The 13,945-nt window shown below is 46.4% G+C and overlaps 1 protein-coding gene across 4 annotated transcripts in view; it reads right to left on the reverse strand.

Moving 5' to 3' along the window:
* ENOX2 (ecto-NOX disulfide-thiol exchanger 2) overlaps window positions 1-13,945 on the reverse strand; it is a 300,146-nt gene that overhangs the window by 34,266 nt on the left and 251,935 nt on the right. For all 4 annotated transcript variants that reach the window (XM_043974193.1, XM_043974192.1, XM_043974195.1 and 1 more), the window contains 2 exons: window positions 9,960-10,172; window positions 6,896-7,002 (listed from right to left, as the gene is read on the reverse strand). In XM_043974193.1, coding sequence (XP_043830128.1) covers window positions 6,896-7,002; window positions 9,960-10,172 — 320 coding nt within the window. The remainder of the gene's footprint in view (window positions 1-6,895; window positions 7,003-9,959; window positions 10,173-13,945) is intronic.

Genomic DNA, 13,945 nt, shown 5'->3' on the forward strand with positions numbered 1-13,945 from the left:
GCTTCAGCTTGGAGCACGGCATCATCAAAAGCACTGCAATTTCCCAAATGCCATCCAGACCCTCTCCTCTTCCTATGCAAATTGCAGACATACTTGCCAGCAATGTTTCTTTTCTCATTTGTTCCTGAAATTGGCCAGGCTAGGTTTGGCCTCATCAATCCAACCATGTGCCCAGAAACAAGTCAGTTCACTTCCCTAAGCCTCACTTTCCTGACCTGGAAAATGGGGCCTCTCAGGGTTGTTTGTGAGGCTCAGATGACATCATGTCTTTAGTAAAGCACTTTACAGAGCAGAAAGTGCTCCATCTTCATCCTTCTCATTGTTAGTACTAAAAGCCTTTCCTGCTTCACAGGGCCTGCCGTAGCAGACCCTTTTTCTGGCATAGGCCTCAAGATTCTTAGCATCCCCTGCCCCCTTTTCTGAGAACCGTTTTGTCTTCTTCTTTGTCTCATGAGGTAAAGTAGTCAATGCCAAGTTGTTTTCCTCATACTCAAAGCCTTTTAGTGTGGAAATAGTTCATGCTCCCCTGGCATAATCTTTAAGAATTCAGGACCCCCTCCCTGGCTTTCTGATAAACTAGAGGATGACTTTGTGTACAAAAGCTGCCCAAGATAGGCTGTGGTGTTGAACTGCCATGAAGAACAGCAGCATGGGTGAGACCATACATCTACTGACACATAGTGGCCACAAGAAGGAAGGAAGGAAGGAAGAAAGAAAGAAAGAGGGAAGGAGGGAGGAAGGAAGGGAGGAAGGGAGGAAGGAAAAGAGGAAGGGAGGGAGGACCTAAGTGTTACAGATACAAACAGCAAAATGAAAGACAATCCCTGCCCTCAAAGAGCTTACATTCCAGTGGGGGGAGAGGAGGAGGAAGGCTGTAATTATTTCATTTAAAGTAGCTGGCTCCTAGGGGCACATGGCTTTGGATGTTGCCTTGGTTAGAATGTTAAGTTCAATAACAATATTACTTTAGTAATGAGCAGTAATTGAGGCATGAAACTCTTTGATAAGGAACAGAACTGAAATATGAAGCAAAGGAAGCTATTCCCTTTTTATAGTGTCTTGTCCCTGTTATTTTTCCAAGTGGTCATAGGATCTAGAACTTGAAGAGAAAACACTTTCCTTTGACAGAAAGGGAAACTGAGGTCCAGATAAATATGAGCAGAGTCAAGATTTGAACCTCTGTACCACTTGACTTTTCTGATTAATCCTAAGACAGTAATTAGGCTACCTACAGCTGTACAAAAAATACATAGAGATCTGAATTCCTCTTGTTTGTGTTTTATGACAGGAAGGAACAAGGTTACCCTAAATTCTAAGCTGCTAACCTTTTCCCAAATGTGGAACACGATTCCACTTACTGAGACTTTTTGCATTTACAGGAAACTTGGCAGTGCAACAAGGGGAGGGGGTCGGAAGGGGAAGGGGCCAGGGAAAGACTTTCAAGTCTTCTACAGAAATTGGAGCTCTGAGATGTCATTATTAGGAGAAGGCAAACCACAAACTCTGGTTATAAATCACTGTCTGTTGTTCCTCCTGCTGGGAGAGGGAGGAGGGCCCGGCGGGCTATGGAGCATGTTGATACAAATTGGGTTAGTAGGTTTCCCAATGGCGGGAAGCCAAGAGGTGGCATGAATGCAAAGGTTTCCGACAATTGGGCTCGAGGAACAACTTTAATGTCTGGCTGCAAAGGATCATCTGAAGTTTGGAAATGTCAGCCTATAAATCTAGAGAGATTTTTTTTAAAGCAACTGGGAAATTTCAATTTCAATTTCACTCAACAAGTACTTGTTAAATGCCCATTATGAGCAACGTTCCATGCTAGGTACTGGGCATACAGAGGCCAAATTGAAGCAGTCCCCTCTCTTTAGGAGCTGACTTTCTATTGGGGAAGAAGTAATTTGAGGAAGGAAAGAGCCCCAGCACCTGAGAAAGATTGGGCAAGGCTTCCCATTGGAGGTGGCAGCTGACGTGAGCCTGGAAGAAAGCTAAGGTTTAGAAGAATTGAAGGTGAGGAGGTGGTGCACTGCGGGCCCGGCATGTTGATAACCTGTACAAAGGCAGGCAGGTGGGAGGGATATGGAATGCTGAGTTTGAGGCAAGTTTGGCTGGAATGTAGAATGTGTCAATAAAGTAATATGAAAAAAGGTGGGAAAGATGGGTTGGATCCAAACTGTGAAAGATTATTTTTTGATCTTTTGCTTTTGCATCGCCGGCACTTCCCAACATACGCCTCCTTTCCCTGGAGAGCCATCCTTTACTATGAAAAAAAGAGCAAGACCAAGTTGAACTCAAGTAATCGACAATGAAAAAACTCTGACATCATATTCAGTGTTCTGTACCCATAGTCCTCTGCCTCTGCGAAGAAGGGCAGGGCAGAGGGTCTAGTGAAGGGCTTCAAAGGACAAATGGAAAACTCCATTTTCTCCTAGAGGCAACTGGGAGATACTGAAACTTTTGGAAGTTTGCTGAGAATTATCAGCTTCTTTTCTCTGGGACCAACAGATAGTTGGACTGGTTGGCTTCAAGCCATAGTGTAACACCCGACAGAGAATCAGAGAATCTCAGAGTTATTAGGGGCCTCAGGGGTGATCTAGACCAATCTCCATTGAAATCACAAATCCATGCTAAAATATCCCTGAAAAGTTGGAGGCTTATCGCCCCTTAAATTCTCCCAGTACTGAGGAGCTTATTATCTTCCCTTAAGGTACTTTGGGAAGGCTCTTGGAGGAACTCACTGCCTACTGGCTGTGGTTCCTGTTTTTCTATCTCAAGGACAATTTAGCTTCTAGGCTCATTTTGGGTGGAAGAATATAGAGGCCTATCAAGTCAGGCCAATGGCTAAGTCTTCAATGACGAGAGCAAAGAGCCCTATGTGCATGGCTTTCAGGAGGAGCCGGTGTTGGATGCCAGCTTCCCCTATGCTCTCTCTAGTCTCTTGAAACTCATCTTTTCAGGGAACTTCATACACACACAGAACTGGACTGACGGTCAAAGGATCTAGGCTTGCTTTTTGGTTCTCTGACTTATTACTTGTGTGACCTTGGGAAAATCCCTTTCCTTCTTTGGGTCTCAGTTTCCTCCTCTGTAGAATGAGGAGCTTGGAATAAATGCCCACTAAACCCTCCCACAGCCACTGCCCCCAGCAGGCTGGTTCTCTTCTCCGCCAAGATGCTGTCACATACAAAGAAAAAAACCCCAGTTAGGAAGAAGGCATGGCAAATAGTATTCTCTCCTTCCTACCTGGGGTCATTTCCTCACATGCCTTTGGTGCACATCCAGCAGTGTCTTCCATATACTGCACCATGGCTAGGATGTTCTTCAAGTCAGTGGCTCCCAGGGAGGCAGTGGCCATTCCCCCTTCTCCTTTGATCCCCCCTTCCCCTACTGGGTTTTTGTGCTCACTCCATGCTACCACCTTTGCTGGAGCCTGGGGATCCACAGGGGAAAAATGACATAGTCCTTGCCCTCGCAGAACTTACTTCCATATCTGGCAAACGGGGCCAATGCCTGCATTGTGAGTAATGATAATCTTAACTTTCTATTTTCCCCAATACCTAGAACAGGGCCCTACATACAATAGATGTTTAGGAAATATTTATTGTCTTGTATTTTCTGGTTATCCAGACTTCACCTGAAGACCTCCTGTGACAGGAAGCTAGCTACTTCCCAAGGTAACCCACTGCATTGTGGGAGTTTTATCAAATGGTTTTGCATATTAGCCAAAATCTGTTTCTTGGCAATACCCACCCTCTGTTCCTACTTTCCGTCCCCTGAGGCCCAGCAGAACAAGTCTTACCCCCTCTCTCACATGACAGCCCTAACTAACAGGAGGACAGAGATGATATCCCCCCTTCTCCAGTGATCCTGGCACCGCCTGCTACGCATTCCTTTCTCCACTGTGATAAGAGTTGACATCTATCCCATGCGACTTGAAGTTTAGCAAAGCCAATTTGACATTCACTGTTTCCTCTGATCACGGAGGGTCATGTAGGGGCTTCCTTGTGCTATGTATCCCATTAAAGAGGCAGAAAGAGACACTCCCTAAAGGCCTGCATGAGCCCTGCAGGAAGCCTGTTCTTCCTTCCCAGTCCAGGTGGACATGCTCTTTTAGCCTCATTACTTTGCAGAGGAGAGCCCTGCTGCCAAGCTTGGTTGGTTCTGAGAAGCGCCCAGCTCAAGCCGTGGCTCAACATCCCGTAGAGGAATGGTTTGGAGCCCTGTGGGAACCTCTAGCGACTTCAGTGGCCTATTGGCTTTGGCAGTCCACACAGTAATAACAAGAGCTCTCATTCCTAGGGTTCGATGAGTTATTGAGCAGGTTCTAACAACTACATGACGATAGACTGAGGGCAAGTGTCATCCTCATTGGGCGTTATTAGAAGGCCAAGGGATGGGGAGTGGCTTGCTCAAGGTCATGTAGCTAGTAAGTGGTAGGTCTGGGGACCTGAACCCAGGGCCCCTACATACAAATCTCATGTTCTTCCCATCATATCTTGGTGCCTCCCATATTTGGATTTGGTGTTAAGGGCTAGAAGCATTAAAATGACATTTTATTTTATTGCAAAATAATATGGTGACTGTATCTGATAATATATGCCACATTCTGCCTTGGTAGTCCCTCACTTCTATGACATGAGGAGATATTTTACAGTCTGTTCTTGAAGACTTTTGCTAGTTTTCAATTTATGTAGTGTTCAACTTCCCGTTAATTCTCTTTTCATTGATCCTACTGTACTCACATGTAGATTTTGGTTCTGCTTATTTTCTTCTCCATTAATCTTAATTGTTTCTCTAAACTCTTCCTATTTGCCATTTCTCACTGCCCAATAAAATTCCATCACATTCACATATCATAGGCAGGTTTTTTTCAGTCATTTCGAATCAATGGGCATTCTTTTTTCAGTTTTTCACTATTGCAAAGAGGACTGCTATGACTATTTTGACACATACTTGAGCTTTCTTTCTTTCTTTGACTTACTGAAGATATATGTCTGAATAGTGGGTTCATTGGGTCAAAAGATACAAAGTCACTTTTCTTGCATAATTCCAAATTGTTTTCCAGAATGGCTAGGCTAATTGGCAGTTCCACCAACAGCGTATTAGAGTGTCTAGCTTGCCCCAGTCCCTCCGGCACTGACCATTTCCAGCTTTTGGTCATCTTTGCCAATTTGTAGGGTGCGAGGTGAAATTATATGAGCTGATTCATTTGCCTTTCTCTTCCTAGTAACTTGGAGCATGTTTTCATATGACCACTTATAGTTTGCAATTCTTCTTTTGAAAATTTTTTGTCCATTATCTCTTGGGAAATTACACATTTATGGCCACAACTGGATATCAGGCTTTTTTAAAATCAGTTGCAGCTTATGTAATTGCAAAGTAGTTTAAACTAGAGTCCCATGGACTAGAAATGCACTAGCCACTTCCTTTACCTCTACTTAAAGGATGCCTTGTACCAGAATGTTCTTCTAAAGCAGCTGGCAAGAGGAAACAGTTTCACTTTTTGAGAGTGGGAGGACATGTGTAGCTCATTCATGCTACTGGGAGAGGAACCTGGGAACATGTAGGCAAATGCTTAATACTCCAACCACTTTGCAGATTGGGAAACTGAGGTCTCATAAAGGCTTATGTAAGATCACATGGTATGGAAGGAAGAGTGCCGGATGTGGAGTCAGGAGACCTGGGTGCAAGTTTTGGTCCAAACACTTCCTAGCTGTGTTACCCTGGACATGTCTTTTCCATCTCTGAGCCTAAAAACTCTTGCCTTTAAAGGGGGCCAATGACACGCCATTAAGATGGTAATGGCCAACAGATGACTATGTCAGGGCTCCCAGATCCTAGATTTGTGACATTTTGAGTAAATCCTGCTGAATAAATCAGGGAATTCAAGATGTATCCAGAATAGGTGGAAGGTATCCTTAGCAGGTGAGGAAACTGGGGGGGGGGATGAGGGAAACCTCCTGCAGAAGATGGCCCTTGAACTGAGTCTCAAAGGAAGCTAGGGGGCAGCTAGGTGGCACTGCACTGGATAAAGCACTGGCCCTGGATTCAGGAGGACCTGAATTCAAATCTGACCTCAGACACTTGACACTTACTAGCTGTGTGACCCTAGGCAAGTCACTTAACTCTCATTGCCCCACAAAAACAAACAACCAAACCAACCAACCAAGTTGAAATTGGCCTCTCTACAACTTCTCTCCCCACCCTACTGTTCCTGGTTCTGCCCTTTGGGGCCAAACAGAACAAAACCTAATCTCTCCTCTATGTGAGCCCTTGGAGGCTTCTCTTCTCCAGGCCAAAGGCCTCCCCCCCTCCATTTCTTCAACCTTTCCTCCTAGCACATGGACTTCAGGCCAGTTATCATCCTGGTTGCTCTTCTCTGGAGACTCTCTACTTCGTCAATGTTTTTCCTAGATTAAAATGACCTGCCCAAGGACACACGGCTTGTCAGTGGCAGAGACAGGATTGGAGCCCAGATTTCCTGACTCTAAATCGAGTGATCTTTCCACTATATCAAGGCCCAATCTAATTAAGCCCAGGGTATTCATTACCACTGCTATCAATCACAGGGTACTTATTCATTATCACACAGGCCTCACTGGCTCAGAGACAGGTTGACTCTGCAAGCACGATCCCAGCCCTGTTCCCACCACCAAGCTTTCTGTGCAGTGGAATGGACGCGAGACAAGTCAAGTGCATTTAGGACCTTTTGAGTGCTGAGAAGTTGGAGCATGGGGACAAGTTGAAAGTAATCTCCTATGGCATTTCATTAGGGCCTTGTTGTGAGAGTGGCAGCAGGCCACTGCTTAACTCCCAGCAAACTTCCCGATCCATCAGCTGTTAAGGAAAGAGACTGTCCCTGGGCTGGGGGCTAAACAGAAGAAAAAGAGTTACCAACCTCGGCTTGCTTGCACCACACGCTGATGTTCTTCCGCTGGGCTTTGGTGAAATGATCCCACGCTTTTTGCTTGGAGGCCGAGTGGTAAACAGCCACTATCTGTTCAACTGTAGGGTGAGCCAGGGGGTCGCACCGGGCCAGAACATCATCCGGAAAGGGCAGCAGAGAGGAGCAAAGGAGGGAGAGGAGGAATCAGGCAGATGGCTTGCTGGTTGGCCCCCTTTGCCAGCCTCCCCTAGTCTACTGGGTTCAACAAAGGAGACCTCAGAAAAGGGGACCAACTGGAGGAAAGGGAACCTGATGTCACTGTAGTAGAGTGGACTATGTGCAGATGATAGAGTGGTGTGACGTTGGATGAGTCTCTTTCCCTCAGTGAGCCTCAGTTTCCTTATTTGTAAAATGGGCAGGGGGCAGCTAGGTGGCACAGTGGATAAAGCACCAGCCCTGGATTCAGGAGGACCTGAGTTGAAATCTGGCCTCAGACACTTGATACTTAGTAGCTGGGTGACCCTGGTTAAGTCACTTAACCCTCATTGCCCCACAAAAATGGGGAGAGTAGCCCTCAAACTGCCTAGCTCACAGGGGTACTGTGAAGAGAATGTGTGAAAAGACTGAAAGTTCTTGAGGAAAGCCAGATTGTTGGTGGGATCTGTGGCAGCTTGAAGGGAAGGACCATTTAGTTGGGGCTCATTAGCTTTTATTTTTTTTTTGTAGGGCTCATTAGCTTTGGAGCTACAACAGGCCTTAAAGCTAATGGGTCAACCTCAAGGGGAGGCTTGGCATCATCATGATGCCTGACAAACATCTGGGGAACTGAAGTAAACTCCTTCAGGGGAAGAAACTGAGGCCCAGATGGGAAAAGGGACTTGTCCAAGGTGACAAAGCCAGGAGTAGAACCCAGGGCTTTTAGGGAAGTCATCTTTTCTTGTTCTTGGCTTTCTTTTCTCTTTTTGTCTCATCTAAAGTAGAAAGGTTTGCTGTAGTGAGCCATGAGATGAGAGAGAAGAGAAGAGAAGAGAAGAGAGGAGAGGAGAGGAGAGGAGAAGAGAGGAGAGGAGAGATGAGAAGAAAAAAGAAGGGATGGGAGGGGAGGGAGAGGAGGAGAGAAGGGAGAGAGACAGGAGGGAGGGAGGGAGAGAGAGATCAAAACAGAGAGATACAGAGAGATTCCTTCCTCCATGGCCAATTGGCCACAATGGTTCTTCTAAGTACAGTTGGGTGCTTCCTCTGCTATTTAATGCACTATACCCCAAATCCCAGCTCTCCTCCACTACCCCCACCTTCCAAAACAGAGGGGTTTGATTCCAGGCCTTTTTCAAAAGGCTGGCTGAGATGGTGAGCCAGTTTGTCAGGAAGAACGCTGCCAAAGTACAGCTTGGGAATATTTTCTAAGACTCATCAAAGGGTGTCTGGGGAAATGGGGCCAACCCTTTGGCTTGCTCATCCTCAGCCACTGGTGTGTCCACAATAAGTAAACCACTGGCCATGGTGGGGCAACCTATAGACCTCTGTCATCCACTTATCCTGATGGCACTTAATGAATGCTTGTTGTCTGACTGATGAGTTGATTGAGTGCTTTCTCTTACTGCTTCCTTTCTCTGTGGGCTTGGAGATTTCTGGAGTCCTCACCCACATTTGTGACCAGATTAAAAATAGACAACAGGGGCAGCTAGATGGCACAGTGGATAGAGCGCCGGCCCTGGAGTCAGGAGTACCTGAGTTCAAATCCAGCCTCAGACACTTAACACTTACTAGCTGTGTGACCCTAGGCAAGTCACTTAACCCCAATTGCCTCACTAAAAAAAAAATAGACAACAGGAAACCCACAGTCAGCCCAATGACACCTGCTGCAGGAGGCAGATGATGCTAGGGCAAAGGGAAGCACGTGCATTTAAAAACACCCAAACCCAGGGACAGCTAGGTGGCGCAGTGGATAAAGCTCCAGCCCTGGATTCAGGAGGACTTGAGTTCAAATCTGACCTCAGACACTTGACACTTACTGTGTGACCCTGAGCAAGTCATTTAACCCTCATTGCCCTGCAAAAAGAAAATAAAAACACCTAAACTCTCTCTAAGCGTCTCAATGGGAATGGGATCCCTCCCTGAAAAGCCTGGACCCGTACCTCCATCCAGAACTGTTAACAAATGTTTCATTTCTTCAAGGAGACAGGATTTTATTGGTGTGAGGACTCCTTCCACTCAGGCAGATGGTGACCCTGTTACATTTTAGGAAATGGTCCTCACCAGCTGTTGTAGCTGAAAAATTGGTGGGCAGCCTGGTGCTGAGGCCTTCTCCCCACTGAGCCTGACTGGGACTCAGGCCATTACTGGCTTGACATTCAAAGCCTTTCTAGCCTGGTAAGAACCCAGTAAAACCCAGGCCTTTCCATGCTATGCTGAGCATCAAAGGATGTGAGAGAGCTCACAAATATCCCTTAGAAACAATACATTGGAATTCAGGCCTCACGTGAGACCTTGGGGCTGGGCCAGATTTTAGAGCTCTGTTTCTCTGTACAAAGGGCCATCCCATCTCCTCCCCAGAAGTGTTTCCCTTGCTCCACAGAGGAGGTCAAGGGAAAGAAGCTGAGGGTCAAAAGCAGAAGCATCCCACTCAATCACCCACTTTGTCCAAGGTCACTAAAGGAGTTCTTGCAAACCCATTAGAAGATAATGACTTCAAAGGCTGAGGTCCTCTCTTGTCCTTGGCGACCAAATTCAGAACTCCCCCCCCCCCCGTGGCCTCCAGTGGTTGTCAACTGACCTCAAGTATGGCACAGAGATGGGCAGTGTCGTGGTCCTCAGGGCCCCCAAGGAGCTGAGGTGGACGCACCACAGAGACTCCATTCAGGGGATGATCTTACTTTTACACTTGGGGAATTGACACCATTACCTGAGGAACTAACTGATTCAATTGTCTTGCGCAACTAATGGAATGAATCAACCAGGAAGGAATTAGCGTGAGCTGGCTCACGATCTCTGAACGCACATTGTTTCTGTGCCAACTCAGAGAGATGAGTGATGGAACACTGTTCCCTCCCCCGTCCGCCCCCAGAGCATGACTCACATTGGACCAGGATCCCTGCCAGGGCCTGCTTGAACTTCTCCTTGGCTTCCTCCATCCCCTTCTCATGAGCTGCCTTCTCATTGACCAAGCGGCGGATGTGGCTATTGGCCGACTGGATCATGGAGTAGAAGTTGTTGGCGCTTCGCCGGTTCACCTCGCCACGCTCTATCCAGGTCAGCAGTGTCTGCACTGCCTCGGAGAATTTGGAATCATCTGAGGAAAAGGGAGAATGTTTTGAGTTATCCCAGTTGGTCAGGTCCTAACCTGTCCGTTTCCCCAACACAGAGAAAGACCTCCAGGGCAAGTTCTGGGGACAACTTAGCAGGGGTTCTGCCTCCTCCTCCCCCTCCCAAGGGTTGCTAGAGGAAGGGTCATTTCTTCTTTTTAAGTGACAGGAATAGGGACTGGACTTAACTCCTGGATGAGAAAACTCTAGCCATCAGTACAGGTGGGCAGCTTATAGTCTTTGGGAGTAATGAGAGGTCAGGTGATTTGAACAGGGTCATATGGCCCCAGTGTGATATTTATTGCAGAAGGGACCTTGAGTTGGGCCTTCCCAGCTCAAAGATCAGTTCTCTGGCCATTATACTTTCTTTTGACAAACTCTTTCCTAACACTTAAGTCTTACACTTTTCCTAGTGTGGCTCTCTTTGGGCATAATCCATACACTGGTTAGCAGGGAACTTCTCAACCCTATAATCCTGTGATTTGGTGCATATCAATATGGCCCAGGACTGACGACATCTTGGTGTGGACGCCGTCCTCCCTGACGTAGATTACAACCCCTCTGGGTCTTGGCAGATGGTTTTAATGAGCGGCCATGGCTGAGAAAACAGTGCATCACCCCGTGGGCAGGCCATCCTTCTGGTGAAGAGCCCGTCCATTGCCACCCATTGATGAAGCTCCAGGCATGAAGCCCAGCACTTGACCTGCATAGATGCAGATTCCATTAATCATTCAAATTTGAAAAGGAAAAACAACGTTCTGATTTCATACAGCTGGAGAGTGAACACAGACCTAAAGAACTGGGCCCTGATACATAGGTTCTTGTTTTTTTTAAGTGGGGCAATGGGGGTTAAGTGACTTGCCCAGGGTCACACAACTAGTAAGTGTCAAGTGTCTGAGGCCGGATTTGAACTCAGGTCCTCCTGAATCCAGGGCCAGTGCTCTATCCACTGCACCACCTAGCTGCCCCCATAGGTTCTTCTTTATATTTAAAAGTCTAGGATTCTCTGCTTCTGCTTGAAGGCCTATAAGAAGCAGCTCACATTTCTCTGGTGCCTTCACATTTCAGAAGTGCTTTCCTGGGGGCAGCTAGGTGGGGCAGTGGAAAAAGCACTGACCCTGGATTCAGGACGACCTGAGTTCAAATGTGGCCTTAGACACTTGACACTTACTAGCTGTGTGACCCTGGGCAAGTCACTTAACCCTCATTGCTCCTCCGGAAAAAAAAAAAAGAAAAAAAAAAGAAGGGCTTCCTTATAACCACTTTGAGAGGGAGGTAGCTCAAGTATTACTATGCCTATTTCACAGAGGAGAAAAGTGAGGCCCAGAGTTGTCAAAGTGTCTGACTAGTTAGGTAGGGGCAAGGCCTACACTCTTTCCAATGACACCGAGGAGGTCACGTCTCCTTGGACACTGTAGGCAAGATAGCCTGGCACCTACTGGGCATCTCTCTACTGTCCCCATGCTCTGGAGAGAGGAGGAAGCCATTTTGGGGGGGCCACAGGTACTCCTATTTCTAGCTGGTGTGGAGGGAATAGGGCAGGCCTTTGGAAGGAGGCAGCTACTGGTCATAGGTCACAGCTAAACTTTACTAGAGAGGGGGGGGTATGAAACCAGCTCCTCTTCCTCCCTGAGGGACATACCTGACATGGGGGCAGTAGAGGACCTGAGAGAGAGGCATAGAGGGGGGATCAGAGGGTCTAGAGCTAGAAGGGACCTCTGAATTCATCTGCCCCCAAACCTTTGCTTTACACACAAAGATACTAAGGTTGAGAGAAGGAAAGACACTTGACCTCACTCCCACACAACTAAGATTTGAATCCAGGCCTTCTGACTCCACATCCATGGCTGCTCCTCAAGTTACAGGCTATAATCTATTGGGAATAAACCAAGTCACAAGTCTCCAGCATGGGAAGGGCCTGTCCCTTGCAGGGAGGACAAGGAACTTACTCATTTATGTAAGAAAAGCATTCATTTGGTGCCCACTGTGTGCAGAACACAGTGGGCTTGGTGTTGGAGGAAAAATACAATTTAGATAAGACAGGGTCTCTGCCCTATGGATTTTGGTTGTTCAGCCATGTTCAATAGTGCCTGTGACCCTATTTGGGGTTTTCTTTTTAAAAAATTTATTTATTAGGGGCAGCTAGGTGGCGCAGTGGATAGAGCACCAGCCCTGAAGTCAGGAGTACCTGAGTTCAAATCTGGCCTCAGACACTTAACACTTACTAGCTGTGTGACCCTGGGCAAGTCACTTAACCCCAATTGCCTCACTTAAAAAATTATTTATTTAGAATTTCCCCCAAGTTACATGTAAAAAAACAATTTTTTCACATTTTAAAAAATTTTTGTGTTCCAAATTTTCTTCCTTCCTCCCCAGCCCCCCCACCCCTTAAGAATTCAAGCAATTCAAAATAAGTTATACATGTGCAGTCACGCAATACCTCTTCACATCAGTCAGGTTGTGTGAGAAAATAGACAAAATAACTTTAAAAAGAGGAACTAACAAATAAAATGATACTTCATTCTGTGTTCAGATGCCATCAGTTCTTTCTCTGTAGATGGACTGCATTTTTCATAAGTCCTTCTTATCGATAGCATCCTGCTTATTTTTTTCACATTTACTATTGCTAACTGTATTACCCTCTATCCTATTCCCTCCCCTTGATATTTATTCTGTTTTCTATCTTCTTTCTCCCTATCCCTTCTGGAAAGTGTTTTGCTTTTTATTGCCCCCTCCCCCAATCTGCCCTCCCTTCCTTCCCCTCTCCCCCCTTATCCCCTTCCCCTCCCACTTTCCCTCAGAGCACAATATATTACTATATCCACTCGAGTGTGTGTATTATTCCCTCTTTGAGCCAATTCTGATGAAAGTAAGGCTCACTCACTCCCCTGCTCCTTCCTTATCTCCCCTCCACTCCATAAGCTTTTTCTTGTTTCTTTTATGTGAACTACTTTACCCCATAACACCTCTCCCTTTGGGGTTTCCTCTGCAGAGACACTGGAGTGGTTTTCCATTTCCTTTTCCACCTCGTGTGACAGATGAGGAACTGAGGCAAACAGAAGGAAGTGACTTGCCTAGGGTCACACAGGCAGGAAGTGTCTGAGGTCAGATCTGGATTGAGAAAGAGAAGTCTTCCTGACTCCAAGCCTAGTGCTCTATGCACTAAGGCGCCACCTATCTGTCCTGCATACATAAATAGCTCTCTCTTGCTCTCTCTTTCCATATACATATACATACATACATATGTGTGTGCATATATATATAATAGTTCTTGATAAGTAGGCAGCTAGGTGGCACAGTGCATAGAGTACTGGGCCTAGAATCAGGAAGACCTGAGTTCAGATCTGGCCTGAGACACTTACCAGCTGTATGACCCTGGGCAAGTCACTTACTTCTGTTTGCCTGTTTTCTCATCTATAAAAATGGGGATAATAACAGCACCTACCTCCCAGAGTTGTTGTGAGCATCAAATGAGATAATATTGGTACAGTGCCTAGCACACTGCCTGGCACATAGGAAGGGCTATACAAATGTTAGCTATATTAGAGAGGGCATGAACAAAGCAATACCAGAGCTAAGTCCATTATAGGCTATGGAGCTGGAAAGGACCCTCAATAGCACCTAGCCCAGCCCCATCATTTTGCAGATGAGGAAACTGGGGATCAAAGTGTGACTTGTCCAAGGTGACACACCTAGCAAGTAGTAGGCTGGAGGAGGAAATTCATTCTTTTTTCTTTGTTTTTTGTGGGGCAATGAAGCT

The sequence above is a fragment of the Dromiciops gliroides genome, chromosome X, assembly GCF_019393635.1.
Source record: "Dromiciops gliroides isolate mDroGli1 chromosome X, mDroGli1.pri, whole genome shotgun sequence".
Lineage (NCBI taxonomy): Eukaryota > Metazoa > Chordata > Mammalia > Microbiotheria > Microbiotheriidae > Dromiciops > Dromiciops gliroides.